Genomic DNA, 16,979 nt, shown 5'->3' with positions numbered 1-16,979 from the left:
CCCCACCCCACACCCCACCACTCCCCCCACCCCACCCCACCCCACCCCACACCCCACCACTCCCCCCACCCCACCCCACCCCACACCCCACCACTCCCCACACCACACCCCACCCCACACCCCACCACTCCCCCCACCCCACCCCACCACACGCCACACCCCACCCCACCCCACCCCACCCCACACCCCACCACTCCCCCCACCCCACCCCACCCCACACCCCACCACACCCACCCCACCACACCCCACCCACCCCACCACTCCCCACACCCCACCACTCCCCACACCCCACCCCACCCCACCCCACCACACCCACCCCACCCCACCCCACCACTCCCCACACCCCACCACTCCCCACACCCCACCCCACCACACCCACCCCACCCCACCCCACACCCCACCCCACCCCACACCCCACCCCACCCCACCCCACCACTCCCCACACCCCACCACTCCCCACACCCCACCCCACCACACCCCACCACACCCACCCCACCCCACAACACCCCACCCTATCCCACCCTACCCCACCTCACCTCACCCCACCCCCCACCCCACACCACACCCCACCCCACCCCCCCACCACACCCCACCCCACCCCACCACACCACACCCAACCTCTCCTCACCCCACCCCACCCCACCCCACCCCACCACTCCCCACACCCCACTGCACCCCACCCACCAATTCAATTCATTCCATGTGATCTAAACAGTGGCAGAAGGTTAGAAGGTAGGAATACTGCAGTCAGCAACTCAGCTCCTGACTCCCAAAGTCTGTCCATCATCCACAAGTCCGGAGTGTGATGGAATACTCCCCCCTTACCCCTGGGTGGGGGCAGCTCCAACTACACTCAAGAAGCTCAACACCATCCAGGACAAAGCAGCCACTTGATTGGCACCAGATCCACAAACACCCCCTCCCCCCTCCCTCCCCCACTGACACTCAGTAACAGCAGTGTGTACCAGCTACAAGATACACTGCAGGAATTCACCAAAGATCCTCAGACAGCACCTTCCAAACCCATGACCACTTCCATCGAGAAGGACAAGGGCAGCAGATACATGGGAACACCACCCCCTGCAAGTTCCTCACCTGGACACTCCCCATCCTGACTTGGAAATATATCGCTGTTCCTTCAGTGTCTCTGGGTCAGAATCAGAGCTGACTGGGGTAACTGACAAAGATCTGGACACTGCTCAGACTGTACCTTTTTGGGTTTGACCTTGGCTTTTGGAGGCTCACTGAAGTCCCGCTCAACTGCCATTCTCAAATTCCTCAACTCTTCTCTCATGAGCTCATCCACCTGTCGGGGGGAGAGGGCAGGAGGTTAGTGTCAGTTACCAAAATAACCACACCAGCTGATTGCTTTTATTTTCAGACAGTGGACTCAACAGAGAAATTACTGTTTTAAACCAAGTGCAAAAAGATGCTCCTGGAGCACACAGTGAAATGTATAAAATGTTGGATTTTCCTGGAACAGTCAGAACAGAAACAGACCCCACAGAATCAATGGGTTCGAAACTAAGGGACAACTGCTCAACAACTAAGTTTGATTGGCCCCTGGTCAGGTGACCATGGCTCATGTGGGCCCAGTGCAACAGGGAAACATTCAGCCAACACCTACCTCCCAACCAACATGTCACGAGTTAGCTGTCTCCCACTTTTTCTGAAAATTCCCAACTGAAGAAGGAATAAAACCGAAGAAGGAATAAAACTCTTTCAAAGACAGTGAAAAGGTGAATTCCCAACCAGTGAATGGATGAGCCCATTGGTGTGCGAAACATTGTCAAAGGACTCAAAGGGATTTGAAGAAACCAAAGAAAACAGCGTATCAGCTCCTCTGCTCCAGAACGGTGCGATGGAACGGTTTTCCTGCATTTTTGGCTTTTTCTAGCCTTAATATGTCTATTTGTGAAGAGGGAATTGGCGAGGGGTAGATTTTTAAGAATAGAGAGCTATTCCTCAAAAATTCATATTTCCTGACTGCCATTGGATGAAGGTAAATTTGTTAAGAACTTTCTTGTTAAGTATCAAAACTTATTTCTGATGAAGGGCTGATGCCCGAAATGTCGATTCTCCCGCTCCTTGGATGCTGCCTGACCTGCTGCGCTTTTCCAGCAACACATTTTCAGCTCTGATCTCCAGCATCTGCCGTCCTCACTTTCTCCCACCAAAACCGATTGACCATTTTCTTTTAATCTGAATCATCAGTCAAGAATACCGGGGACTTTGGACATAAAACATTGGAGTAAAGTGGGTCAAATAGCTCATCGTATCTGCTCCAAGTTTGGATAGTTTCATTAAATATTTTTCACATTTGTGACAACTCTAGTCCAGTGGGGTTTGATTTCCAACACAGTACCCCAATGGGTTGTGACTAAGTTTGAGGGCCATGGCTGCACAGTTTTCAAACAAAGAAAATGTACAATTGGGTGTGGAGTTAGTGACAACAGGAAAAAGGAAAACACCAATTATTGTACTGTCAAAAATAAAGGGACATCAGGAACTGCTAAACCCTTCCTCCGTGCAAAGTAAGGAGAGATCCTAGTAACTGGGGTGATGGATTGGGAAGTACGCTGGGAGATGTGGTACTTGCCAGGTAAGATGATAAAATCCTGAAAGACTAACACAGCATTTGGGTTAAATAGATATTCAGGAAAGATGAGCAAGTGAGATATCGAAATCAGTTCCTATTGAGGTAGAGATAAAACAGGCTGATCATGAGGGAAGAATAAGGATGGTAGAAATGGGAGAGAAATATGAAGAAAGAGAGTTTTAAAAAGACAGTAGTTGAATTGTAAAGGAAAAGAGAATAGGGTGAAAGTTTGGAATGCTGCAGTTAGAGAAGTTCAGAAATGTAACAGAGCTCAACTGTAGAAAGTTCAAGATATATTCTAAAGTTAGTGAGGTTTGAGATTTGTAGCTCGGGTTGAGGTTCTGGATATGAGTTTGCTCATTGAGCTAGAAGGTTCATTTTGAGATGTTTCGTCACCATACACTAGGTAACATCTTTAGTGAGCCTCCAGATGAAGCGCTGGTGGTGTAGCTGGTGGTACGTGGCTTGGAGAGGGTGGATGCTAGGAAATTGTTTCCATTAGACGAGGAGACTAGGACCCGTGGACACAACCTTAGAATTAGAGGGGGTAAATTCAGAACAGAAATGCGGAGACATTTCTTCAGCCAGAGAGTGGTGGGCCTGTGGAATTCATTGCCACGGAGTGCAGTGGAAGCCGGGACACTAAATGTCTTCAAGGCCGAGATTGATAGGTTCTTGTTGTCTAGAGGAATTAAGGGCTACGGGGAGAACGCTGGTAAGTGGAGCTGAAATGCGCATCAGCCATGATTGAATGGCGGAGTGGACTCGATGGGCCGAATGGCCTTACTTCCACTCCTATGTCTTATGGTCTTATAGCTCACTTTCAAGTTATATGTTTGAGTTTCCTTGGGTTGATGATGTCATTTCCTTTGGTGATGTCATTTCCTGTTCTTTTTCTCAGAGAAGATAAAAACATTGTTCTCCTACCTACAGACAAAGGACGCTTGACAGTCATTTTAAACCAAATAGACTACAGTGAGAAAGTGAACACACTGTTTGTGGATACCTACACTTACCATCTCCTAACTCCACAACTGGAGAACTACATCACAGCCCGACTCAAAACACTTCAGAAATCTGGAGAAATAAATAGGACTGACTTCCAAAAAATGAAACCATGTGGATCCGACACACCACGCTTCTACGGATTACCCAGAATTCACAAACCAGGAGCCCCTCTCAGACCCATAGTCTCGCTACCTGGAACACCAACTTACAGACTGGCCAAGGAGTTACACCAATGACTAAAACACTTAGTCAAAGACTCACACCACTCCATCCACTCCCTGCAAGAATTCCTCAAGACCATCAAAGACACCAAGATAGAAGAGGATAAAATAATTGTCTCCGTGGACGTAACATTCCTGTTCACATCCATCAACATCAATCTGGCCAAGGAAACCCTGACTATACTATTAGAAGACCCAAAGACACAAACACCAAACACCACCAACTTCACCAGCAAGGCCAGTACCGTCAAGCTAGTGGGCCTTACCACCCACTTCACCTTCAACAACAAAACCTTCAGACAAACCAATGGAACCCCCATTGGGGTCTCCGATATCAGGGTTCTTAGCAGAGACATGAACAAACAGCTCTGCCAACCATCCAACCCAAACTCCGGGTCTGCCATGTGGATGACACCTTTGTCATGTCTAAATGAAACAAATGAAAGGAAACCCTGAAGATCACCAACAATCCCCTGACTGACATAACATTCACCAAAGAGGGGGAAAACAACAACAAACTGACACTCTGACATAGCACAGGAGAGCGAACAGTCAATGGGGAACTTCGAACCAGCATCTACAGGAAAACAACACACACGAACCAAATACTGAACTACAGAAGCAATCATCCCAATATCTACAAGCCCTACACATGGACTGGATCTGCTCAGATGAGGAGGAACGTGATGGGCACCCGGAAATACTCAGGGATGCCCTCACATGAACGGGGTACGATGCCCAACTCATCGGCCGCCAGTTCCAACGTGCCACAGCAAGGAACTGTAATGACCTCCTCAGGAGACAGACACGAGCTGCAACCGACAGGGTACCCTTTGTTGTTCAGTATTTCCCAGGAGCTGAAAAACTGCGCCGTGTTCTTTGTGACCTGCAACACATTATCAATGAGGATGAGCACCTCACCAAGACCTTCCCCACACCTCAACTACTTGCCTTTAAACAACCGCCAAACCTCAAACAGATCATTGTTCATAGCAAGCTGCCCAGCTCTCAGGACAACTCCATACAACCCTGTCACGATAGGCGCTGCAAGATGTGTCAGAGTGTGGACACAGATACCACCATTACGCGTGGGGACACCTCCCACCTTGTATGTGGCAGGTACTTATGTGACTCAGCCAACGTTGTCTATCTTATACGTTGCAGGCAGGGATGCCCTGAAGCATGGAACATTGGGGAAACCAAGCAAAGGCTACGACAACGGATGAATGGGCACCGCACAACAATCAACAGACAGGAGGGTTCCCTCCCAGTTGGGGAACACTTCAGTGGTCCAGGACATTCGACCTTGGACCTTCGGGTGACCATCCTCCAAGGTGGACTTCGGGACAGGCAGCAGAGGAAAGTTTTAGAGCAGAGGCTGATAGCTAAGTTTGGTACCCATAGGGAGGGCCTCAACCAGGACCTTGGGTTCATGTCACATTACAGGTGACCACCATTGCACTACACACACACAGACATTCCTACACACACACACACACACACAGACACTCCTACACACACAGACACACACACACACACACACTCCTACACACACACACATACACATGCACTCTCATATACACACACACAGACACTCCTATTGACACACACTCCTTACAGACTTACACACTCCCACACTCACATACACCCTCTCACAGACTTAGAACCCTTTACACTCTCTTCTCACACACACACACATACACACTCTCTCACAGACACTCACAACTCCCACCCAGACACACACACACAAACACACACACACACACACACGGACACTCCTACACACACACATACACACATACACAGACACTCCTACACACACACACACACACACACAGACACTCCTACACACACACACACACACACACACAGAGACACTCCTACACACACACACACACACACACACACACACACACAGACACTCCTACACACACACACACACACACACGGACACTCCTACACACACACACACACACACACACACACACATACACACGCAGACACTCCTACACACACACACACACACACACACACGGACACTCCTACACACACACACACACACACACACACACACACACACACAGACACTCCTACACACACACACACACACAGACACTCCTACACACACACACACACACACAGACACTCCTACACACACACACACACACACACACGGACACTCCTACACACACACACACACACACAGACACTCCTACACACACACACACACCACACACGGACACTCCTACACACACACACACACACACGGACACACACGGACACTCCTACACACAGACACTCCTACACACACACACACACACACACACACGGACACTCCTACACACACACACACAGACACTCCTACACACACACACACACACAGACACTCCTACACACACACACACATACACAGACACTCCTACACACACACACACACACACGGACACCCCTACACACACACACACACAGACAGACACTCCTACACACACAGACACACACACACACACAGACACTCCTACACACACACACACACACACACACAGACACTCCTACACACACACACACACACATACACAGACACTCCTACACACACACACACACACACGGACACTCCTACACACACACACACACACAGACAGACACTCCTACACACACAGACACACACACACACACACACACGGACACTCCTACACACACACGCACAGACACTCCTACACACACACACACACACACATACACAGACACTCCTACACACACACACACACACACACGGACACTCCTACACACACACACACACACAGACAGACACTCCTACACACACAGACACACACACACACACAGACACTCCTACACACACACACACACACACACACACACACACGGACACTCCTACACACACACACACACACACAGACACTCCTACACACACACACACACACACACATACACAGATACTCCTACACACACACACACACACACACACACACACACACACACGTATATGTTTGTTACTTGCGGAGTTAAATTGCATGAATCTAAGTAAGACTGTGAACTCACTTTTTCGATTAGAATCAGTCTAACCATTATAGCACAGACAGCAGCACACAGGGGGCTAACACCTTCAACATATTTTAAAAATGTGTTGCTGGAAAAGCGCAGCAGGTCAGGCAGCATCCAAGGAGAAGGAGAATCGATGTTTCGGGCATAAGCCCTTCTTCAGGTTTATGCCCAAAACATTGATTCTCCTGCTCCTTGGATGCTGCCTGACCTGCTGCGCTTTTCCAGCAACACATTTTTAAGCTCTGATCTCCAGCATCTCTTCTCCTCACTTTCTCCACCTTCAACATATTGTCCAGCTATCACCAATTGTTACAGTTAACCTGAAAATGTAACTTTTTTAAAAAGGTTTTGTGATTTACACATGAAAGAAGTGAAACGATCCTGGTATTCGAACAGATGAGAGACTCAACAGACAATCCAGGTCTTTTTCAATGTATAATTTCAGTTACATCACATTGTAAACTTTTGCTATAAATTCTGTGTCTTACAATTGTTCCCCTACAACCCCCTGATGAAGGAGCGTCACTCTGAAAGCTAGTGCTTCCAATTAAACCTGTTGGACTATAACCTGGTGCTGTGTGATTTTTAGCTTTGTACATCCCAGTCCAACACCGGCATCTCCAAATCATATCTACAAATGGAGAAGCATCAGGACATTATTTCAACGAGCCACTACACACTGCAGGACTACGCAGAGCAGAGGAAATTCACCTATATGGTGTATTCAAAAAGAATGGGTATCCATTGAACACAGTCTGCCGATTTCTCAGCAACAAACCTAAACAAGCAGACAAAACATGTTCGGAAACCCGAGCCACTCTCCCCTATATCAAAGACATCTCTGAAATGACTGCCCGACTATTCGGATCCCTTGGCCACGCACCTACCAACACACAAAAACAGCAGCTAATGAACTTAAAAGACCCTATACAGACCACAAGCAAAACTAATGTCATTTATAAAATACCGTGCAAGGACTTTAACAAACACTATATTGGACAACAGGCAGAAAAGTAGCCACCAGGATACATGAACACCAACTAGTCACAAAAAGACATGACCCTTTCTCACTAGTATCCTCACATACGGGTGAGGAAGGACACCACTTCGACTGGGACAACACATCCATCCTAGGACAAGCCAAACAAAGACACATATGAGAATTCCTGGAAGCATGGCATTCTAACCGGAACTCTATCAACAACCATATTGAGTTAGACCCCATCTACCACTCCCTGAGAAAAGGATCAGGAAGTGACTTCACCACAGGAAATAACGTCACCACAGGAAATGCCATCACCAGCCCAAGGAACCCTAAACACATAAGTAAAAAAGCAGGCCATACTACCAGTGCTTTATTTGGAGGCTCACTGATGATATTATCTAGTATGGTGACGAAACGTCTGATAACGAATCTTCCAGCTTAGTGAGCAAACCTGCATCCATATTCTAAAGTCCAGTCAGGAAACACAGGCCCTATCAGAATTGGAGGGAAAGGATATAAAGGCATCCTTTGTGTGATTTGAGAAAATAGTGAGTCTGTAGCAAGGCCTACGTGACACAATAGGTTACAAAGTGAATCAGATAAAACCGCACCCCTCCCTGATGTGAAGCCTGTTACACTCAGTGTGAACAGAGGTTAGTGAAACAGTGTCACGTTTCCAGAGAGACCCAGACACACCTGTCCCCACAGTCACTGCTACAGGTGTCAGATTGATCTTTTCGAGAGTAAACCAGAGGAACGTGACTGGCCTGTGTAGACCAGCTGGTAGGAATATTTGCCGACATCTTTAACATCTCCTTGCTATGAGACCACTGTCATCCTGGTACCTACGTAATGTGCCTTAATGACTGCCGCCCAATGGCTCTGTCCTGTGTAATCAGAAAGTGCTAGTCATGGCCCACATCAACCCCAGTCCTCCAGCCTGCCTCGATCCCCCACAATTTACTACCGTCACAAAACATCCTCTGCAGACGCCATTTCCCGAGGCCTGCAGCCATCCCTGGCACATCTGGTCAACAAGGACATCTGCATCAAACCACTGCTCATCAATGACAGATCCACCTTCAACGCTAATCCCAACCAAAGGTGATTCCAAACTCTGAGACCTAGCTCCCAGCTCTGCAACTGAATCCTCAGCTTCCTGACCCACTGACCGTAATCAGTGAAGTAGGACAACAGCACCTCCTCCACGATAACCCTCAACACCCACAGGGATGTGTACACAGCCCCCTACTGTACTCCCTGTGACTGCACCACTGTGGCCAAATTTCATCCGAATGCCATCTCCTGGTTTGCTGATGACCCCACCGTTGTAGGCTGGATATCAGACAATGATGAGTCAGAATACAAGAAGGAGATAGAATGCTAGGTGTTGTGGTGTAATGGTAACAATCTCTCCCTAAACGTCAGCAAAAACTAAAGAAGTGATCATTGACCTCAGGAAGAAAGGGGGAGCTCATGCCCCTATCTCCAAGAATGGAGCTGAGGTGGACTGGGCCGAGATCATCAAGTTCCTCGGAGTGATGATAACCGATAATCTGTCCTGGTCCTCCTACGTGGATGTGATGGTCAAGAAGGCACAACAACATCACCTCTACTTCCTCAGGAGCCTTAGGAAATTCGGCATGTCCTCACCAACCTTTACAGATGGACTGTAGAAAGCATTCTATCTGGGTTCATCACTGCTTGGTTCAGCAACTGCTCTGCCCAGGACCATAAGATTAGATGGAGATTACTTACAGTGTGGAAACACCGACGCCCAACCCACCCAGACCCATTCCCCTACACCAAACATTGTGGCCAATTCACCTGACCTGCACATCTTTGGACTGTGGGAGGAAACCGGAGCACCCGGAGGAAACCCACGCAGACACGGGGAGAATGTGCAAACTCCACACAGAGAGTCACCTGAGGCGGGAATTGAACCCGGGTCTCAGGCGCTGTGAGGCTAACCACTGTGCCACCGTGCCGCCCACAAGAAACTAAAGAAGGTTGTGTACAGAGTCCAGATTAGAGTGGTGCTGGAAAAGTCCAGCAGGTCAGGCAGCATCCGAGGAGCAGGAAAATCGACATTTCAGGCAAAAGCCCTTCATCAGGAATAGAGGCAGGGAGCCTCCAGGGTGGAGAGAAGTTGTGAACACAACCCAGTCCATCACACAAACCATCCTTCCATCATTTAACTGCATCTAGATTTCTCGCTGCCCATCATCATCATCACCATCAGAGACCCCTCCCACCCCAGTTATAACTATGATAGGACCATCTGTAAAGCTGTACTGGATGCATTGACGTTAGCTCCGGAAGTGTACAGTGTTGATGGTTTCCAGGTTATAATCTGCACCTTGGGTACAAAACTAAAGACATTTAGGTGCATGTAATCACTTCAGACAGATCCCAACACACTCTCAAAACACTGGTTACAGCTGATTGTCAGGAATAATCAAACAATTGGGACAAAGGGTCTATGTTTTTAGAGAGATTCACAGCAGCACATGAAATAGCAGGAGAGTGTTAAAACCAGCTGACAGGTGACAATGACAGTCTGGGCAGATAGACATCCAGCAGTGAGAGTGATCAGACTGCGAGATGAAGGGTCAGTATTGTAACCTTGGTCAGAGTGAGCCTCTGAAAGTCAGGATGAGTGGACCATACAGTGAGGAGAGTAAATAAAGTGATAGTTCCGAGAAATATTGCTGATCGTGGAAGGGGAATCAGTTTTGTCACATAAATGTGTTGGAAAGGTGTCGGTGTAAGGAAATCAATTTTATTTCAAAACCTGGTCAATAGATTCTTTTATTTGAAACCTGATGGCAATGTGATATTTATTTGGTTGCCTTGGTAACTCCTCCACCAGCCCCAATGAAAACAAAACAAACTCACACACTGCAGGAATATATAAATATCAAAGGCAGCAACGTTGCAGCGTTGAGCCAAGGGAAGGTGAACCCCCATTTCAATTTGCTCTGCAGAGATGGATCAGAGGGAAAGGGGGAACCTTAACTCAGACAGTGAGGCCTGTGCCCCCACAGTGAGGCCTGTGTCCAGACAGTGAGGCCTGTGTCCAGACAGTGAGGCCTGTGCCCAGACAGTGAGGCCTGTGTCCAGACAGTGAGGCCTGTGCTCGGAGAGTGAGGCCTGTGCTCGGGCAGTGAGGCCTGTGTCCAGACAGTGAGGCCTGTGCCCCCACAGTGAGGCCTGTGCCCCCACAGTGAGGCCTGTGTCCAGACAGTGAGGCCTGTGCTTGGACAGTGAGGCCTGTGCTCGGGCAGTGAGGGCTGTGCCCGAACATTGAGGCCGGTGACAGGACAGTGAGGCCTGTGCTCGGGCAGTGAGGCCTGTGTCCCCACAGTGAGGCCTGTGCCCGGACAGTGAGGCCTGTGCGCCCACAGTGAGGCCTGTGCCCGGATAGAGAGGCCTGTGCTCGGACAGTGAGGCATGTGTTTGGACAGTGAGGCCTGTGCCCCCACAGTGAGGCCTGTGTCTCCACAGTGAGGCCTGTGCCCCCACAGTGAGGCCTGTGCCCAGACAGTGAGGCCTGTGCCCCCACAGTGAGGCCTGTGCCTGGACAGTGAGGCCTGAGCCCCCACAGTGAGGCCTGTGCCCGGACAGTGAGGCCTGTGCCCCCACAGTGAGGCCTGTGCCCGGATAGTGAGGCCTGTGCCCCCACAGTGAGGCCTGTGCCCCCACAGTGAGGCCTGTGCCCGGATAGTGAGGCCTGTGCCCCCACAGTGAGGCCTGTGCCCGGACAGTGAGGCCTGTGCCCCCACAGTGAGGCCTGTGTCCCCACAGTGAGGCCTGTGCCCCCACAGTGAGGCCTGTGCCCGGACAGTGAGGCCTGTGCCCCCACAGTGAGGCCTGTGCCCGGACAGTGAGGCCTGTGCCCCCACAGTGAGGCCTGTGTCCCCACAGTGAGGCCTGTGCCCGGACAGTGAGGCCTGTGCCCGGACAGTGAGGCCTGTGCCCCCACAGTGAGGCCTGTGCCCCCACAGTGAGGCCTGTGCCCGGACAGTGAGGCCTGTGCCCCCACAGTGAGGCCTGTGCCCGGACAGTGAGGTATGTGCCCCCACAGTGAGGCCTGTGTCCCCACAGTGAGGCCTGTGCCCCCACAGTGAGGCCTGTGCCCGGACAGTGAGGCCTGTGCCCCCACAGTGAGGCCTGTGCTCGGACAGTGAGGCATGTGTTTGGACAGTGAGGCCTGTGCTCGGACAGTGAGGCATGTGTTTGGACAGTGAGGCCTGTGCCCCCACAGTGAGGCCTGTGCCCCCACAGTGAGGCCTGTGTCCCCACAGTGAGGCCTGTGCCCGGACAGTGAGGCCTGTGTCCGGACAGTGAGGCCTGTGCCCCCACAGTGAGGCCTGTGCCCGGACAGTGAGGCCTGTGCCCCCACAGTGAGGCCTGTGCCCGGACAGTGAGGCCTGTGCACCCACAGTGAGGCCTGTGCCCGGATATTGAGGCCTGTGCCCCCACAGTGAGGCCTGTGCCCCCACAGTGAGGCCTGTGTCCCGACAGTGAGGCCTGTGCCCCGACAGTGAGGCCTGTGCCCGGACAGTGAGGCCTGTGCCCCCACAGTGAGGCCTGTGTCCCCACAGTGAGGCCTGTGCCCCCACAGTGAGGCCTGTGCCCGGACAGTGAGGCCTGTGCCTCCACAGTGAGGCCTGTGTCCCCACAGTGAGGCCTGTGCTCCCACAGTGAGGCCTGTGCCCGGATAGTGAGGCCTGTGCCCCCACAGTGAGGCCTGTGCCCCCACAGTGAGGCCTGTGTCCCCACAGTGAGGCCTGTGCCCCGACAGTGAGGCCTGTGCCCGGACAGTGAGGCCTGTGCCCGGACAGTGAGGCCTGTGCCCCCACAGTGAGGCCTGTGTCTCCACAGTGAGGCCTGTGCCCCCACAGTGAGGCCTGTGCCCGGACAGTGAGGCCTGTGCCCCCACAGTGAGGCATGTGACCCCACAGTGAGGCCTGTGCCCCGACAGTGAGGCCTGTGTCCGGACAGTGAGGCCTGTGTCCCCACAGTGAGGCCTGTGCTCGGACAGTGAGGCCTGTGCCCGGACAGTGAGGCCTGTGCCCGGACAGTGAGGCCTGTGCCCCCACAGTGAGGCCTGTTCCCCCACAGTGAGGCCTGTGCCCCCACAGTGAGGCCTGTTCCCCGACAGTGAGGCCTGTGCCCCCACAGTGAGGCCTGTGCCCCCACAGTGAGGTATGTGTCTCCACAGTGAGGCCTGTGACCCCACAGTTGGGCCTGTGTTCGGACAGTGAGGCCTGTTCCTGGACAGTGAGGCCTGTGCCCCCACAGTGAGGCCTGTGCCCGGACAGTGAGGCCTGTGCCCCCACAGTGAGGCCTGTGTCCCCACAGTGAGGCCTGTGTCCCCACAGTGAGGCCTGTGCCTGGACAGTGAGGCCTGTGCCCCCACAGTGAGGCCTGTGCCCGGACAGTGAGGCCTGTGCCCCCACAGTGAGGCCTGTGTCCCCACAGTGAGGCCTGTGCCCCGACAGTGAGGCCTGTGCCCCGACAGTGAGGGCTGTGCCCCCACAGTGAGGCCTGTGTCCCCACAGTGAGGCCTGTGCCCGGACAGTGAGGCCTGTGCCCCCACAGTGAGGCCTGTGCCCGGACAGTGAGGCCTGTGCCCCCACAGTGAGGCCTGTTCCCCGACAGTGAGGCCTGTTCCCCGACAGTGAGGCCTGTGCCCCCACAGTGAGGCCTGTGCCCCCACAGTGAGGTATGTGTCTCCACAGTGAGGCCTGTGCCCCCACAGTTGGGCCTGTGTTCGGACAGTGAGGCCTGTGCCTGGACAGTGAGGCCTGTGCCCCCACAGTGAGGCCTGTGCCCAGACAGTGAGGCCTGTGCCCCCACAGTGAGGCCTGTGTCCCCACAGTGAGGCCTGTGCCCCCACAGTGAGGCCTGTGCCCGGACAGTGAGGCCTGTGTCCCCAGAGTGAGGCCTGTGTCCCCACAGTGAGGCCTGTGTCTCCACAGTGAGGCCTGTGCCCCCACAGTGAGGCCTGTGTCCCCACAGTGAGGCCTGTGTCCCCACAGTGAGGCCTGTGCCCCCACAGTGAGGCCTGTGCCTGGACAGTGAGGCCTGTGCCCCCACAGTGAGGCCTGTGCCCGGACAGTGAGGCCTGTGTCCCCAGAGTGAGGCCTGTGTCCCCACAGTGAGGCCTGTGCCCCGACAGTGAGGCCTGTGCCCCGACAGTGAGGCCTGTGCCCCCACAGTGAGGCCTGTGTCCCCACAGTGAGGCCTGTGCCCGGACAGTGAGGCCTGTGCCCCCACAGTGAGGCCTGTGCCCGGACAGTGAGGCCTGTGCCCCCACAGTGAGGCCTGTTCCCCGACAGTGAGGCCTGTTCCCCGACAGTGAGGCCTGTGCCCCCACAGTGAGGCCTGTGTCCCCACAGTGAGGCCTGTGCCCCCACAGTGAGGCCTGTGTCCCCACAGTGAGGCCTGTGCCTGGACAGTGAGGCCTGTGCCCCCACAGTGAGGCCTGTGCCCGGACAGTGAGGCCTGTGTCCCCAGAGTGAGGCCTGTGTCCCCACAGTGAGGCCTGTGCCCCGACAGTGAGGCCTGTGCCCCCACAGTGAGGCCTGTGTCCCCACAGTGAGGCCTGTGCCCGGACAGTGAGGCCTGTGCCCCCACAGTGAGGCCTGTGCCCGGACAGTGAGGCCTGTGCCCCCACAGTGAGGCCTGTTCCCCGACAGTGAGGCCTGTTCCCCGACAGTGAGGCCTGTGCCCCCACAGTGAGGCCTGTGCCCCCACAGTGAGGTATGTGTCTCCACAGTGAGGCCTGTGCCCCCACAGTTGGGCCTGTGTTCGGACAGTGAGGCCTGTGCCTGGACAGTGAGGCCTGTGCCCCCACAGTGAGGCCTGTGCCCAGACAGTGAGGCCTGTGCCCCCACAGTGAGGCCTGTGTCCCCACAGTGAGGCCTGTGCCCCCACAGTGAGGCCTGTGCCCGGACAGTGAGGCCTGTGTCCCCAGAGTGAGGCCTGTGTCCCCACAGTGAGGCCTGTGTCTCCACAGTGAGGCCTGTGCCCCCACAGTGAGGCCTGTGTCCCCACAGTAAGGCCTGTGCCTGGACAGTGAGGCCTGTGTCCAGACAGTGAGGCCTGTGCCCGGACAGTGAGGCCTGTGCCCCCACAGTGAGGCCTGTGTCCCCACAGTGAGGCCTGTGTCCCCACAGTGAGGCCTGTGCCCGGACAGTGAGGCCTGTGTCCCCAGAGTGAGGCCTGTGTCCCCACAGTGAGGCCTGTGTCTCCACAGTGAGGCCTGTGCCCCCACAGTGAGGCCTGTGTCCCCACAGTGAGGCCTGTGCCTGGACAGTGAGGCCTGTGCCCGGACAGTGAGGCCTGTGCCCGGACAGTGAGGCCTGTGTCCCCACAGTCAGGCCTGTGCCCGGACAGTGAGGCCTGTGCCCCCACAGTGAGGCCTGTGTCCCCACAGTCAGGCCTGTGCCCCCACAGTGAGGCCTGTGCCCCCACAGTGAGGCCTGTGCCCGGACAGTGAGGCCTGTGTCCCCACAGTCAGGCCTGTGCCCGGACAGTGAGGCCTGTGCCCCCACAGTGAGGCCTGTGTCCCCACAGTGAGGCCTGTGTCCCCACAGTGAGGCCTGTGCCCCCACAGTGAGGCCTGTGTCCCCACAGTGAGGCCTGTGCCTGGACAGTGAGGCCTGTGCCCCCACAGTGAGGCCTGTGCCCCCACAGTGAGGCCTGTGTCCCCACAGTGAGGCCTGTGCCCCCACAGTGAGGCCTGTGTCCCCACAGTGAGGCCTGTGCCCCCACAGTGAGGCCTGTGCCTGGACAGTGAGGCCTGTGTCCCCACAGTGAGGCCTGTGTCCCCACAGTGAGGCCTGTGCCCCCACAGTGAGGCCTGTGTCCCCACAGTGAGGCCTGTGCCCGGACAGTGAGGCCTGTGTCCCCACAGTGAGGCCTGTGTCCCCACAGTGAGGCCTGTGCCCCCACAGTGAGGCCTGTGCCCCCACAGTGAGGCCTGTGTCCCCACAGTGAGGCCTGTGCCCGGACAGTGAGGCCTGTGCCCCCACAGTGAGGCCTGTGTCCCCACAGTGAGGCCTGTGCCTGGACAGTGAGGCCTGTGCCCCCACAGTGAGGCCTGTGTCCCCACAGTGAGGCCTGTGCCCCCACAGTGAGGCCTGTGCCCGGACAGTGAGGCCTGTGTCCCCAGAGTGAGGCCTGTGCCCCCACAGTGAGGCCTGTGTCCCCACAGTGAGGCCTGTGCCCCCACAGTGAGGCCTGTGCCCGGACAGTGAGGCCTGTGTCCCCAGAGTGAGGCCTGTGCCCCCACAGTGAGGCCTGTGTCCCCACAGTGAGGCCTGTGCCCCCACAGTGAGGCCTGTGCCCGGACAGTGCTGTTTGACAGAGTCTCACCTGAAGTCGAATCTCTTTCTCCACCTCCTTCCTCTTCTCCTCCTTCTCCAGTTCCACATCATGTTTCTGACGGTGGTTGGTGGATTCATCACGTTCCCTCCACACGTCTGTCAGAAAAACACACAACTTCAACTGCACCAACAGCCCACCACTGTCACTGACACATCACATAAAGTAACCCTTCACTCCCCTCTCAGGTCACACTGACTCCAAGGTTCTGACAAAAGATTCCACTCTCCCCCTGACTCTGACAACATACTCCCTACACCCCAACAACCAATAAAACAGGACATCACTGGCATCAGTACTCAGTGTGAGCACACTGACAGACTCACTACAGACACACTGGCCATCTCACTACACTCACACACACTCTCACGACACACTCACACAAACACACACTCACACAGGCACACACACCCACCCACACACACACAGACACACCCACACACACACACAGACACACACCCACAGACACGGACACACTCACACAGAGACACACACCCACACCCACACACAGACACACCCACCCACACACACACACCCACCCACACACACAGACACACCCACACACACAGACACACCCACCCACACACACACACCCACCCACACACACAGACACACCCACACACACAGACTCACACACATCACACAGGCACACAGACACACCCACACACAGACACACCCACACACACTCACACACACTCACACAAACACA

The 16,979-nt window shown here is 54.3% G+C and overlaps 1 protein-coding gene across 1 annotated transcript in view; it reads right to left on the bottom strand.

The window, feature by feature from the left end:
* Positions 1 to 16,979, bottom strand: part of LOC140476712 (dynein regulatory complex protein 11-like) — a 248,546-nt gene that overhangs the window by 37,315 nt on the left and 194,252 nt on the right. The window contains exons 6-7 of the mRNA XM_072569531.1: positions 16,262 to 16,426; positions 1,211 to 1,306 (exon numbers count right to left, since the gene is read on the bottom strand). Coding sequence (XP_072425632.1) covers positions 1,211 to 1,306; positions 16,262 to 16,426 — 261 coding nt within the window. The remainder of the gene's footprint in view (positions 1 to 1,210; positions 1,307 to 16,261; positions 16,427 to 16,979) is intronic.

This window comes from Chiloscyllium punctatum, chromosome 5, assembly GCF_047496795.1.
Source record: "Chiloscyllium punctatum isolate Juve2018m chromosome 5, sChiPun1.3, whole genome shotgun sequence".
Taxonomy (NCBI): Eukaryota; Metazoa; Chordata; class Chondrichthyes; order Orectolobiformes; family Hemiscylliidae; genus Chiloscyllium; species Chiloscyllium punctatum.
Note: the sequence above shows the minus strand (reverse complement) of the source record. Positions and strands in the feature narration are given on the sequence as shown.